Source organism: Pimephales promelas, chromosome 25 (assembly GCF_988280905.1).
Source record: "Pimephales promelas chromosome 25, fPimPro1.hap1.1, whole genome shotgun sequence".
NCBI classification, from domain to species: Eukaryota; Metazoa; Chordata; class Actinopteri; order Cypriniformes; family Leuciscidae; genus Pimephales; species Pimephales promelas.
Genome location: NC_142793.1, coordinates 825,046 through 840,677, shown reverse-complemented (window position 1 = coordinate 840,677; position 15,632 = coordinate 825,046). Strand labels below are relative to the sequence as shown.

At 46.5% G+C, this 15,632-nt stretch overlaps 1 protein-coding gene across 4 annotated transcripts in view; it reads right to left on the bottom strand.

Moving 5' to 3' along the window:
- Positions 1 to 11,497: 11,497 nt before the first annotated feature.
- The window catches only part of ptprbl (protein tyrosine phosphatase receptor type B, like), a 48,367-nt gene continuing 44,232 nt past the window's right edge, over positions 11,498 to 15,632 (bottom strand). For all 4 annotated transcript variants that reach the window (XM_039670252.2, XM_089127450.1, XM_089127452.1 and 1 more), the window contains 11 exons: positions 15,212 to 15,289; positions 15,027 to 15,044; positions 14,811 to 14,892; positions 14,642 to 14,732; positions 14,473 to 14,549; positions 14,114 to 14,248; positions 13,899 to 14,021; positions 13,644 to 13,807; positions 12,245 to 12,380; positions 11,932 to 12,052; positions 11,498 to 11,746 (listed from right to left, as the gene is read on the bottom strand). In XM_039670252.2, the coding sequence (XP_039526186.2) occupies positions 11,724 to 11,746; positions 11,932 to 12,052; positions 12,245 to 12,380; positions 13,644 to 13,807; positions 13,899 to 14,021; positions 14,114 to 14,248; positions 14,473 to 14,549; positions 14,642 to 14,732; positions 14,811 to 14,892; positions 15,027 to 15,044; positions 15,212 to 15,289 (1,048 nt within the window). In that variant the 3' untranslated portion in view covers positions 11,498 to 11,723. The remainder of the gene's footprint in view (positions 11,747 to 11,931; positions 12,053 to 12,244; positions 12,381 to 13,643; positions 13,808 to 13,898; positions 14,022 to 14,113; positions 14,249 to 14,472; positions 14,550 to 14,641; positions 14,733 to 14,810; positions 14,893 to 15,026; positions 15,045 to 15,211; positions 15,290 to 15,632) is intronic.

The window sequence follows — 15,632 nt, the reverse complement described above, 5'->3', positions numbered from 1 at the left end:
GGCAGGGTAATGGGACAGAATATACAGTTTGTACAGTATAAAAACCATTACGACTATGGAGAGATATAAAGGGCGATGTTGCTCGACATCATCCTGACAGCTTTAACTGGAGTGTGTAAACAGAAGATGCTGATTGTTTCCGACTCTGACATGATGATGTCCTTCCCACGGTCCATTCATCCCGGGTCACATCTCTGAGGAGTCATGAGGAGCTGCAGAGAACCACACACATCCATAACAACACTGTCAGATCACACGCGCGCACACACGCACACATCTTGTGTTTACACACTCCAGTTAAAGCTGTCAGGATGATGTCGAGCAACATCGCCCTTTATATCCAATCTTGACACAACTTCTAACTAACAGACAAGCGTTTCATTGGCACAATGACATGTGTAAATTATACAGTTAGGCTCTTCTTGATTAGATTATGGCAAATCAAATAAATGTGATGTGATGCCAAAGTCGCATCCGGCTGTAGTCTTTCCGGATCATGACTTTATGGATATTTATGAACACTTGAACACTTCACCGGAGCCGACATGTTTTACAGCACAGATCTGTATAGCAGCAAAGACAGCGTTATCTTCATCTGCAGTCTCTCGTACTGGGAATCAGAGTTAGCTTTCTAATTAGAAAGGTTCATGAATATTAATTAGCAGTCATTACTGGACACTTCAGGACTGCTGAGGAACATGAATGACTTTATTATATATAATATCAAACCCCTCTTTGGATTGAGATTATCTAATTGCTAGGGCAGTGTGTGTGAGGGGTTTCTCCTGTCGTGCAGCGGCTGGTGTGTGTTTAGGCTGATTTATCCTTCCGCGTCGGCCCTACGCCGGAGTCTCTACGCTATAGACTACACGTTATTATACTTAGAACTGGAACTGAAGGCTCTTATTCAGTGTGTTCCTGTATTCTCCCGCTGACGACACCAGAGGCCAGTGTTTACACACTCTCCGTTTCTCTGTTTGATCACTCTAGCATCAGGAGTGCAGGCCGGATCTGACTCTCAAGTCTTTTATACGCAGTTTTTCAAATTTTTTCCTGATATGATCACTTTTTTTTTTTTTTTACTTTTTTTTCTCTTCTGCTCACCAAGGCTGCATTTATTCCATCATAAATACAGTAAACAATGTAATACTCCAGGGTAAATCACCAGTTTTCTATGTGAATATGTAGTAAAGTGTATATTCCTGTGATCAAAGCTGAATTTATCATCATTACTCCAGTCTTCAGTGTCACGTGATCCTTCAGAAATCACTCTAATATGAGGATCTGATGCTCAAGAAACATGTATGGTTATTATCAGTGTTGGAAACTGGTGCTGATTACATTTTTGTGGAAACGCCTCGGTTACGACTGTAACCTCGCTTCCCTGTAGAGGAATGAGACGTTGCGTCAATTGACACTAAGGGAACGCTTTGCGTGAGAATGTAAAAGCACATGAAAAATCAGTCCAATGGCGTGACGGGACGTCAGAGCGGGTGACGTCATGAACCAGGAAACTATATAAGCCGGTTCAAACCCAGCCGCAACAACTTAGAAAGGTCTGAACAAGTCGCTTACAGGCACGCAGGAGATATGGCAGGTGACGCAACGTCTCCTTCCCTCTTCAAGGAACCGAGGTTACAGTCGTAACCGAGGGGTTCCCTTTCAAGGGAACTCGCGTTGCGTCAATTGACACTAAGGGAAGGTCTATACCAACGCCCCCATAGCGAGAAGTGCCTGTCCAGTGTGAAATCAGGCAAGCAGCACTAGGATGAGAGCACTCGGGACCCTGGTGTAGAGTCCAAGTCCAGAGCATAAAACCTAACGAATGTGTGAGGTGAAGACCATCCTGCTGCATCACAGACGTCTTGAAGCAGAACTCCTGACAATAAGGCCATAGAGGCTGTCATACTCCTAGTAGAATGAGACCGGACAGCCAAAGGAGAAGGCTGCCCGGTCGACTCATAAGCAAGTGAGATAGCCTGGACCACCCATTTGCCCATTGTTTGCTTAGATGCAGCAGACCCTTTGTTAGTGGGTCCAAAACATTCAAATAACTGTTTGGATTTATGCCACGGAGCAGCTCTGTGAAATACTTGAGAGCAAGAAAGACGGGCATCATCTCCAGGTGATTGATATGCCAGCAAAAAGGTGATGGTCCCCCCACAGACCCCAAGCCGAGCGTCCTTCTAGGATCGCTACCCAGCCCGTGAGGAAGGCATATGTCGTTAGCACAATGCGACGACAAGAAGCACCCAGCACGGGACCCTGGGACAGGAACCAAGGTTTCTTCCACATTACCAGGGCATGTAAGCATTGCTTCCTGTGATATGGGTGGATGGAAATATGGAAATATGCATCCTTGAGATCTATTGTGACAAACCAGTCCTCGGATCTGATCTGCGGAACAATTTGTCTCAAAGTTAACATTTTGAATTTCATTTGCATGACCAATTCATTCAGAACTCTCAGATTCAAAATGGGACGCAACCCCCCATACTTTTTTGAAATGATGAAATAACAGCTGTAAACCCCTGTGTCCCTGCTGGAGGGAGGTACATGTTCTATGGCCCCCTTGTCCAGCAGGTTTCTCACTTCCTGTTCCATCACCAGAATCTGCTCGGGGTTCACCACGGTGGGTAGAACCCCTATGAACCTGGGCGGACAAGACCCAAGCTGAATCTGATAACCCTTTTCTATGGTCTGCAGGACCCAATGAGAAATACTTGGCAGTACCTTCCACATTGTCAAAAACTCTACTAGGGGTACCAGCCTCTCGAGACTGGCTTCTGGATTTAGTTGTTGTTGAGCAATCAGCTCGTCACCCTGGGCCCGCCAACAGGGAAAGACTGAATGGACTGCTCTCAGACATCACAGGGCCACTACATTTCCTGGTAGACCCAGAAATATGTGCTCACTCGCCTTAGCACATTGCAGAGTTAGCATAACGGTCCCCTGAGGACACCGAAAAGGAACGGGCACCGTAAAACGAGGTGTTAACCGCTCTCTCTTCGGGGGGGGGGGGGGGGGGGGGGGACTGTCCTCGATGGCCTGAGCCCTTGGACATCAGGACCTTTTCTTCGCAGCCTTCCTAGACACAATGACGGTCCTTAGATCCGTTTTGGGCCTGGTCGACTGCTGTTGAGCGGACTTCCCGTGACCCTGGCTTTTCTGTGGGGGAGCACGAGAAGCCACGCTCATTTTTTGAGTGAATCAATGAGAGGAGCTGGCTTTAGAAATGTGAGTCCGACGGGGGTGGAGTTTCTGAAATACAGCTGATTGCTTAGCTGATTCTTGAAACCGTTCAACGACTGGATTCACTGCGTCGCCGAAAAGCCCATAGGGCAAAACTGGAGCATCCATAAGAAAATGCTTATCCTTTTCTTTAATGTTGCTAAGATTTAGCCAGAGATGTCTCTCAGTAGCCACCAGGGATGCCATAGAATGGCCAATGGATTTAGCCGACTCCTTGGCGGCCCTGAGAGACAAATCTGTCGCCTGACACAGTTCGCAAACTGCATTTGGGCCAATTCCCCCGCCTTCATCTAGCTCTCCTAAAATTTCTGCCTGATTAAGCCTGCAGCAATGACATTGTTTGGAGACATGCTGCAGCCTGACCAGCAGCAGAATAAGCCTTGCCCACCAAACCAGATGTAACTCTAAAAGGCTTGGTGGGTAACACCGAGGCTTTAACGGAGGATGCAGATTCAGGGGAGAGATAGCTTGTGACCGTCTCTTCCACTTTTGCCATCTCCCCATAACCATACTCTTTATAATTGTGTATATTGGAGTAGTGTGATGTTTGTGTGTTGTAAATTCTGCTTGACACTGGTTTCACCCATGATCTAGACACCTCAGTGTGAAGATCAGGGAAAAACGGAAGCCCCAGTGTTGAGGTGGCGCATGACAGGGCAGGAAGCGTTCGTCAAGTTTTCTTTTCATGCAAACGTCTTGCTTATATGACGGCCAATCAATATTTAATTTCTAGACTGCTCTCGTGACCACTTCAACCAGCTTCTCATACACACGAAACTGAGGTGGCGAATCCTCAGACTTGTGGGTATCAAAATCAACACTCACAACATCCAGTTGGGCATCTGGGCTGGGCATCCTCGCTAAAGAACGCCGGGCGGGATCGGAGCGTCCGCAAGGGAAGCACTTCACAGTGTTCACAGCCAGCGCCCTCGAGTGCTGACCATGCATGATCCTCACCCAAAACAAGCCACACAAAGAACATGAGTGTCCCCACCCATTAAATAACGTGGGCAGGGGTGCACACACATTCTGAACTGCTGCTTGCTCGCCATACTTGATATATAATAGACAATACAACACCAAATAACAAGACAGATCTCACATAGAGCGATTGTGAAGACACAGAAGCTGTGGGGACTGGGTTTGAACTGGCTTATATAGTTTCCTGGTTCATGACGTCACCCGTTCTGACGTCCACAGCAGGAGAAGTGTAGTGTTCATCAGACTGCAGTCCTCCTGTGGATCCAGAGCTGGAGATTGACACGATCCTCTCACTGAGGAACAGCAGGAGAAGTGAAGTGTTCATCAGACTACAGTCCTCCTGTGGATCAAGAGCTGGAGATCGACACGATTCTCTCACTGAGGGACAGCAGGAGAAGTGAAGTGTTCATCAGACTGCAGTCCTCCTGTGGATCCAGAGCTGGAGATCGACACGATCCTCTCACTCAGGAACAGCAGGAGAAGTGTAGTGTTCATCAGACTGCAGTCCTCCTGTGGATCCAGAGCTGGAGATCGACACGATCCTCTCACTGAGGGACAGCAGGAGAAGTGTAGTGTTCATCAGACTACAGTCCTCCTGTGGATCAAGAGCTGGAGATCGACACGATTCTCTCACTGAGGGACAGCAGGAGAAGTGAAGTGTTCATCAGACTGCAGTCCTCCTGTGGATCCAGAGCCGGAGATCAACATGATCCTCTCACTGAGGGACAGCAGGAGAAGTGTAGTGTTCATCAGACTGCAGTCCTCCTGTGGATCCAGAGCCGGAGATCGACATAATCCTCTCACTCAGGAACAGCAGGAGAAGTGTAGTGTTCATCAGACTGCAGTCCTCCTAAGGATCCAAAGCCGGAGATCGACATAATCCTCTCACTCAGGAACAGCAGGAGAAGTGAAGTGTTCATCAGACTACAGTCCTCCTGTGGATCAAGAGCTGGAGATCGACACGATTCTCTCACTGAGGGACAGCAGGAGAAGTGAAGTGTTCATCAGACTGCAGTCCTCCTGTGGATCCAGAGCTGGAGATCGACACGATCCTCTCACTCAGGAACAGCAGGAGAAGTGTAGTGTTCATCAGACTGCAGTCCTCCTGTGGATCCAGAGCTGGAGATCGACACGATCCTCTCACTGAGGGACAGCAGGAGAAGTGTAGTGTTCATCAGACTACAGTCCTCCTGTGGATCAAGAGCTGGAGATCGACACGATTCTCTCACTGAGGGACAGCAGGAGAAGTGAAGTGTTCATCAGACTGCAGTCCTCCTGTGGATCCAGAGCCGGAGATCAACATGATCCTCTCACTGAGGGACAGCAGGAGAAGTGTAGTGTTCATCAGACTGCAGTCCTCCTGTGGATCCAGAGCCGGAGATCGACATAATCCTCTCACTCAGGAACAGCAGGAGAAGTGTAGTGTTCATCAGACTGCAGTCCTCCTAAGGATCCAAAGCCGGAGATCGACATAATCCTCTCACTCAGGAACAGCAGGAGAAGTGAAGTGTTCATCCGACTACAGTCCTCCTGTGGATCCAGAGCCGGAGATCAACATGATCCTCTCACTGAGGGACAGCAGGAGAAGTGTAGTGTTCATCAGACTGCAGTCCTCCTGTGGATCCAGAGCCGGAGATCGACATAATCCTCTCACTGAGGGACAGCAGGAGAAGTGTAGTGTTCATCAGACTGCAGTCCTCCTGTGGATCCAGAGCCGGAGATCGACATAATCCTCTCACTCAGGAACAGCAGGAGAAGTGTAGTGTTCATCAGACTGCAGTCCTCCTAAGGATCCAAAGCCGGAGATCGACATAATCCTCTCACTCAGGAACAGCAGGAGAAGTGAAGTGTTCATCAGACTACAGTCCTCCTGTGGATCAAGAGCTGGAGATCGACACGATTCTCTCACTGAGGGACAGCAGGAGAAGTGTAGTGTTCATCAGACTACAGTCCTCCTGTGGATCAAGAGCTGGAGATCGACACGATTCTCTCACTGAGGGACAGCAGGAGAAGTGAAGTGTTCATCAGACTGCAGTCCTCCTGTGGATCCAGAGCTGGAGATCGACACGATCCTCTCACTCAGGAACAGCAGGAGAAGTGTAGTGTTCATCAGACTGCAGTCCTCCTGTGGATCCAGAGCTGGAGATCGACACGATCCTCTCACTGAGGGACAGCAGGAGAAGTGTAGTGTTCATCAGACTACAGTCCTCCTGTGGATCAAGAGCTGGAGATCGACACGATTCTCTCACTGAGGGACAGCAGGAGAAGTGTAGTGTTCATCAGACTGCAGTCCTCCCGTGGATCCAGAGCCGGAGATCAACATGATCCTCTCACTGAGGGACAGCAGGAGAAGTGTAGTGTTCATCAGACTGCAGTCCTCCTGTGGATCCAGAGCCGGAGATCGACATAATCCTCTCACTCAGGAACAGCAGGAGAAGTGTAGTGTTCATCAGACTGCAGTCCTCCTAAGGATCCAAAGCCGGAGATCGACATAATCCTCTCACTCAGGAACAGCAGGAGAAGTGAAGTGTTCATCCGACTACAGTCCTCCTGTGGATCCAGAGCCGGAGATTGACACGATCCTCTCACTGAGGGACAGCAGGAGAAGTGAAGTGTTCATCAGACTGCAGTCCTCCTGTGGATCCAGAGCCGGAGATCAACATGATCCTCTCACTGAGGGACAGCAGGAGAAGTGTAGTGTTCATCAGACTGCAGTCCTCCTGTGGATCCAGAGCCGGAGATCGACATAATCCTCTCACTCAGGAACAGCAGGAGAAGTGTAGTGTTCATCAGACTGCAGTCCTCCTAAGGATCCAAAGCCGGAGATCGACATAATCCTCTCACTCAGGAACAGCAGGAGAAGTGTAGTGTTCATCAGACTGCAGTTCTCCTGTGGATCCGCAACTGAAGGAATACATATGCCTACAAATCAAATGCTTTGGTAAAGTCCATGTTGCACAAAAATAAATACTTAAGTTTATAATTACTATGTTGTTGTTTTTTTACAGTGGGTCATAATATATGATATCATTTAGTTTGTCAGTGTTTTGTGGTGTTTGGAATTGTTCTTCTGCGCATTTCCTCACTAACTCAAAACGTGCGTACATGTAGCTGAGCTCGCGTAGGATTTGAGCGTGCCGTACGCCAATGTCCATATTGATACAGTCACTGTGGGTTTGGGTGTACGCTGGAAATTAGGTGTATGCACTTTTGATAAATGAGGACCATTATGTTACCTTGTAATTGCGAGGCTATTTTTAGAGCCTTGTTAGTGGTATTAACTATCAATTTTTATTTTTCACTACTCTATGCTCTATATACTAGCGTTATACGCTAAACAGTTTTTAGAGATAAAACTCTTCAAATTCGATTATCATGAAAACAAATCTCAGAGAACGGTCGACTAGGCACCAATGTGTTATTAGACCAAAGGTTCATTTTGCGCCGGAGTTGTCCTTCAAGCTCGTGAGTAGAGACTCCAACACCTGAAATAGTGGTCTCAGATTAGAGAGACATCCAAACTGTGCTCTGTTCGGGGTAATCCAGGATCAGGGTTTCATTAGATTCATACTAAACAGAACACTAAATAGCAAAAGATTACTTATCAAGTGATAAACACTGGTGACTGGTGACTGGAGTTAGTGATTTTGTCTCTCTCTCTCTCTCTCTCTGCTGTGACTGATTTTGTGCTTTGGGCTTCCAAAACTGCTGCTGACTGATGTGGTTCTTGTGCTCCATGCGATAATGCTAACAGCGTCATGGATCAACACACATCTACATGTGGAGGCATGATCCTGTGGAGTCTCCGGCTGTTCCCTTCCAATTCAGTGTTTCCTCAGGAAGTTATTTCCCTCAGCAAGGAAAAAGATACTCGATAATTATTCATCGATATGTCTCTAATTATTGCCAGAGTTGCAACTTCTGCCAAATGTGTGATCTGGGTTCTGGGACCAGTAGAGGGATTCCGTGCTGACCCGCTTCCATCAGTTTAGCACTTTGCACTGTGGCTGGATCACAGGAGAAGAAGAAGTAGTTTTATTTATATAGCACCTTTCCGTACTCCATCAACATCACAGGACTGGTCCATCCTTCTGAATGAGGCAGCAGAGCCAATCACCAATATCTCTGAATATTTATTATTTAATTTGAGGACATCCAGTGCTTGATGTCCCTGCCATGAGAATTCTGACTGAAAAGAGTCAAAAAGACCATTAACATCCAAATATGATCACAATTGCGAAGCCACAACCCTTTCCAGGATTTTTCTTAGGAATGTTAAATTGGATATTGGTCTGTAATCATCCATGTTTAGATGGTCAAGGCCTGTTTTTTTAAGAATGGGGGTCACCGCAACCGTTTTTAAACCTGCTGGGACAATGGTGGAAGCCAAACTACAGTTTATCATGTGTGTTATGAAGGGTCCAACCTTGGGGACACACAATATAAGCAGAACAGTAGGTGTTGGAGCCGGCGGGATGTGGAATCAGACTTCATAGTTAGATCACATATGGCAGAAGGAGTAGTCAGAGTATGTCTTGAGGTGTGTCTTTGCTTATGGATTCAAGGATTGACTTCAGATTGTCTGAGAAGAATTGAGAAAAGCTATGCACAAGCACCACAGAGCCCGACATAACATGTGAGGCGGATTAGTGAGTTTGTAAACCACAGCAGAGAGTAATGTGGGCCTGCACGTGGAGTTCCTCATGATAGAGGACACATAAGAGGATCTTGCAGCATTAAGGGCTATACAGTAGTTGAGCAAATGTTCTTTAAAAGCCAGAGAGTGAGCAAGGAGGCTTCGGGAACAGGGAGAATAATATTTCCCTAGTGGACCAGGAGCCAAAGAGAGAGAGAGAGACTTGTTGTCAAAGGTAATTTAGGTTTTACAACTAGTATTTCCTAATGCCGGTTGTTGGATCCGACACAGTAGCCCAAGAACACAAAAAGCAGTGTTGTGTGTGTGTGGGTGTAAAGCGTTTTTGCAGTGGTAAATGTATTGATCTTTAATGTGGGAATAGAGATGTGTCAGACCGAAGATACGAAGTCACATGGCGATGCTGTACAGGAACACACAGCATACTGGGACACACTACTTACAGGGACACACAGCATACTGGGGCACACTGCATACAGTAACACACTACATACAGGGACACACAGCATACTGGGGCACACTGCATACAGGAACACACTGCATACAGGAACACACTGCATCCAGGGACACACTGCATACTGGGACACACTACTTACAGGGACACACAGCATACTGGGGCACACTGCATACAGGGACACACTGCATACTGGGACACACTGCATATAGTGACACACTGCATACAGTGACACACTGCATATAGTGACACACTGCATACTGGGACACACTGCATACTGGGGCACACTGCATACAGGAACACATTGCATACTGGAACACACTACACACAGGGACACACAGCATACTAGGGTACACTGCATACAGGGACACACTGCATACAGGGACACACTGCATACAGGAACACATAACACACAGGGACACACAGCATACTAGGGCACACTGCATACAGGGACACACTGCATACAGGGACACACTGCATACAGGAACACACTGCATACAGGAACACACTGCATACTGGGACAGACTGCAGACAGGGACAGACTGCATAAAGGGACACACTGCATAAAGGGACACACTGCATACAGGAACACACTGCATACTGGGACACACTGCAGACAGGGACACACTGCATACAGAGACACACTGCATAATGGGACACACTGCATACAGAGACACACTGCATAAAGGAACACACTGCATACAGGGACACACTGCATACTGCGACACACTGCATACTGAGACACACTGCATACAGGGACACACTGCATACTGAGACACACTGCATACAGGGACAAAATGCATACAGGAACACACTGCATAATGGGACACACTGCATAAAGGGACACACTGCATAGGGACACACACAGCATACAGGGACACACACTGCATACAGGGACACACTGCAGACAGGGACACAGCATACTGGGACACACAGCATACTGGGACACACAGCATACTGGGACACACTGCATACAGGGACACACTGCATACAGGGACACACTGCATACTGGGACACACAGCATACAGGGACACACTGCATAGGGACACACACAGCATACAGGGACACACATTGCATACTGGGACACACTGCATACAGGGACAAAATGCATACAGGGACACACTGCAGACAGGGACACACAGTATACTGGGACACAGCATACTGGGACACACAGCATACTGGGACACTGCATACAGGGACAAACTGCATACTGGGACACACTGTATACAGGGACACACTGCATACTGGGACACACTGCATACAGGGACACACTGCATACTGGGACACACTGCATACTGGGACACACAGCATACTGAGACACACTGCATACTGAGACACACTGCATACAGGGACACACTGCAGACAGGGACACACTGCATACTGGGACACACTGCATACAGGGACACACTGCATACTGGGACACACAGCATACTGAGACACACTGCATAGAGGGAAACAGCATACTGGGACACACTGCATACAGGGACACACTGCATACAGGAACACACTGCATACTGGGACACAGCATACTGAGACACACTGCATACAGGGAAACAGCATACTGGGACACACTGCATACTGGGACACACTGCATACAGGGACACACTGCATACAGGGACACACTGCATACTGGGACACACAGCATACTGAGACACACTGCATACAGGGAAACAGCATACAGGGACACATTGCATACAGGGACACACTGCATACAGGGACACACTGCATACTGGGACACACTGCATACTGAGACACACTGCATACAGGAACACACTGCATAGGGATACACACAGCATACTGGGACACACTGCATACAGGGACAAAATGCATACAGGGACACTCTGCAGACAGGGACACACTGCATACTGGGACACACTGCATACAGGGACAAAATGCATACAGGGACACACTGCATACAGGGACAAAATGCATACATGGACACTCTGCATAGGGACACAGCATACAGGGACACACTGCAGACAGGGACACACTGCATACAAGGACAAAACGCATACAGGGACACTGCATACAGGGACACGCTGCATAGGGACACACACAGCATACAGGGACACACACTGCATACAGGGACACACTGCCTACAGGGACACACAGCATACAGGAACACACACTGGATGCAGGAACACACTGCATTCTGTTGTTTCAGAAAATGTTTATTCATATAAAATAAGCTTTTAATTAGTGATGCATATTATATTAAGCAAGTTTAGCATAAACTCTGAATTAATATTGAATAATATATGTACATGATATAATTCTGTTACATCTAGTTACATAGCATTACCTTCATATAAAATTCATTTCAGATTTTTACATGCAAGTTTGACATTAAAGTGTTTGGCCCCTTTTTTCTCCAGTGTCAGATCAGCGCTTGGAGTAGATCCCATCTGTGTGAAGAGACACACACTATCAGATGAGACTGAAAAGACCTGCTCATCACACACACACGAACACACACACACACGTACACACTCACTCACTCACTCACTCACTCACACAGACACAGACGCACACGTACACTCACACACACTCAAACACGTGCACACACACACACACACACACACACACAGACCTCTATGCTGATCCGGATGCACATTCTCATAGATGGGATAGAGGAGGTTTTCCTGTTCACTGCGCAGTTTTCTGGCACGCAGCACGTCTCGCACACACTGGTAGAGATACGAGTACTGGCACTGGAGCAACACACAAGACAATACATACATTTATATGTATATATATACAGTATATATACTCATACCAGTCTACCAATGAAAACAGTTAGTTGCCTCATAGTAAGAATATCTGAAGTGGACCCTGGAAATAAAGTGTTGCCCGCCTGTGTGTGCAGAAGAAAGCCGTGTGTGTGTGTGACAGACGAGCCTCACCTCTGTCTGCACCATATGTGTGCGATGAAGCCTCAGGTCGAACACAGAGCTGTAGATGTCCACCGTGTCCCTGGTGTCGAGCTGCTGAAGGACTCTGTCCAGGGCGATGAAGGTCCCGGTGCGGCCCACTCCAGCACTGCCACACACACACACACACACACACACACTAAAGCTGTAATAAAACGGTTTGTGAATGTACAAGATCATTGCATTCTAAACTGAAACGAGTCATCAGTAATTCAGTCTCAATTCCTGCTGACGCTGCATGGCTTTGTAACTCATTTGCATAATGCAAGCCTGTGGTCTTGATAGGCTGAACAGCGTCTCTTAGCTCCGCCCTCAAACGCTAGTGTATCTGAGACTGGGAGAGTTTGGTTCGTGTTGTTTGTGTCGAGAAGACACTGTTTTCTGAGATTCATACGGAGAAACCCACGCCATCGCTACTGTTCGTATCACTGATCAACAGCTGAGAGGCAGATATGATAATGAGAGTTTGCTTTCTGACCAATCAGAGCAGACTGGGCCATCTGACCTCTCAGAGAGGCGGAGTTTAGAGTGAATCCTTGATGGAAGCGTTTCAGACACTTATTTGAAGGGGTGTGCATAAGACTGACATGACACTGTCATAAACATGACATAACACCTGTCATGAACATGAAGTAGTCTTTATGAATGTTTATGACTGTTGTCATTAAGTGTCATTCGGTAAATTATGACACTTTTAATGCAAAGTTGACATTGTTTAAAATGTCTTTGTTATGACAACTTGACATTAACCAATAAATCATAACCTGTCACAAATATGTCATAACAGGTCTAATTATCAAACTTAAAGAAGTTATTTAGCTTTGTGTTAACATTACATTACCCTGTCATATGCGGCCATTAATATTTCCCCTTACCTCAAGTAAAGTGGAACACATTGGACTAGTTATGAAGATGTCAGGTTGACAGGTTATGATTTCTTGGTTAATGTCAAGTTGTCATAACAAAGACATTTTAAACAATGTCAACTTTGCATTAAAAGTGTCATAATTTACAGAATGACACTTGATGACAAAAGTCATAAACATTCATAAAGACTCCTTCATGTTCATGACAGGTGTTATGTCATGTTTATGACAGTGTCATGTCAGTCTTATGCACACCCTTTCAAATAAAGTGTTACCTACATTCTCTATACATTTTAGGGTTATTCTCAGATTCAGATTGTGGTAGGGGGGCGGGATTATTAGGCCCTTTTAATCGGACAATTTCTTTTTTCCCCAGCCAATGTCCCGTAATTACCGGACATAGTGATCTATATCACTACCTGTGTCTTGTCACAAGCATTGCAATCTGTGCAACTAACAAATATGTGTGTGTGTGTGTGTGTGTGTGTGTGTGTGTGTGTGTCCACCTGCAGTGCACTACAGTGGCTCCAGAGAAGGGTGAGCGGTTGATGTAGTCTCTCACGGTCCGCACGAACTGAATGAGGGACTGCGTGATCTCTGGCACTCCGTGATCCGGCCACACAGTGTAATGGAACTGACGCACCACCCTGGAGTAGCTCAGGTGTTCCTCCTGCACACACACACACACACACACACACACACACGTCACACCTGCGCTCCCAGTGCAGTTCATCCGCGAGGACAGAGACGGTTAAACCCACATTACAGATCTTGAACTCTCGGATGGTCCACTCCGGCAGCACAGACTCCGACTGCATCTGGACGATCAGATCTCCGTAGTACAGCGGCTCCTGGTCGAACGGCCAGTAGTGGTCACACTTCACCTAGACCGGAGAGAGAGAGGAACTCAAGCTCACTGAGATGATGCCAGAAGAGCCTCGTGAGCAGAGGAACCGTGTGTGATCGTAACACATACCCGTCCCTTCTCAACACACTGCGTCACCATCACGATGTTGTGCACGTTCTGCTCCCACACCATCTTCCAGAAGTCGTCTTTAGTGCCGGGTAAAGGTCCCTGGGTCGCGATGTACTCCCGCCGGAAGTTATTGCCCTTTAAGAGAAACCATGTGACACGTTTGGTCAAGTGTCATTGGATAGCCTTGGGCCGACACTTTCTCCTTTCACGCAAACTCTTTCTACCGCTATTTACTGTATTTGATGATCTTGTCCAAATGTTTAAATGGAAATATGTAACCCTGTTAAACTCAGAATGCATGGTTAAGTTCAGACATTTGCCTTTTGTCATTAATGTACTTGGATAAGCAGAGATCTTACAGGAATATAGCTGGCGTTGATATAATCTGAGCAGGAGTCGTCGTCAACATAGGACAGCTTCACTCGCGTGGAATCATCTGTGCCAAGAACACGTCAAAACAAACAGCCGTTTAGTCAAACTGTTGGAATAATATTCGATATATTGGAGACCGGCACTGTATGGACGTACAAGGCAGTATATTGTTGTAGCGGTTTTTGCCTCTGTTTTCAGGCAATAACGCCGAGTCTTGAGGCTGGTTACGACCAACATCCTTCAGGTCCTGAAAGCAGAACGAAGAGTTCCTCTGAAACATCAATCCTGCTCAATATCTTATTAAGAAATAAGGAGGATAGTGTACCTCATATTCCTCAGAAAGGAGGTAGTTGGAGTCTGCTCGAAGTTTAGTTAAATGGGCCTCAAAGTTAGAGGTGCTGATGGGGCTGTATTGGAGAAGACAACACTCTCTTACAAATACTGAAAATATAAATGTAGCATAACGTAATGCTAAAAAGTAATGTGATTGTGGTGCGCTGTAACTGTGGAGATCAGCGTGATCATGTGATCAGTTCAGTACCTCGAGACACGCCGGTTCCTGAAACACAGGGACAAAGAACAGTTCACGCTTCTAAACTCAATCAATGTACAAACAATAGTATTTATAAAAGTGTAATATGATTCTTCCAGGTGTGCAATATCTGTTTCAGCATGAAGATAAAAGTAAACTGCTAGTAAGCGCTGATATGGATGCGGTGTTCGTACCCTCTGGCTGTGACGTGTGTTACTGAAGACAGTCTTTCTCTTCTCAGACTCATTCTGACCACAGGCTCTTGTGCACTCCTGCAAAACACAAACCCATCATCGCTAATTAATGACTTCCTGATACTTCAATTAAATCTCAATATGTGTCAACGTAAATGCATCGCAAGTGCAAACTTAAGTGTGTTAAACTTCCTCAAGTAGACGAGGGAAGTTTATTTGGACAGACCCTCAACATCTCAGTTTTGACAGGGGACCATAGACCACAATGCAACACATAGACCACAATGATCTATAGAAATGACATCACTACAGCAACTCCTATAGCAGATTCCAGGTGAACAACTGTGTTAGTAACCCATCTGGGATGATGTAAGTATACAAATTAACACAATAACATTGTTCTAGTGTGTTTTACCTATTT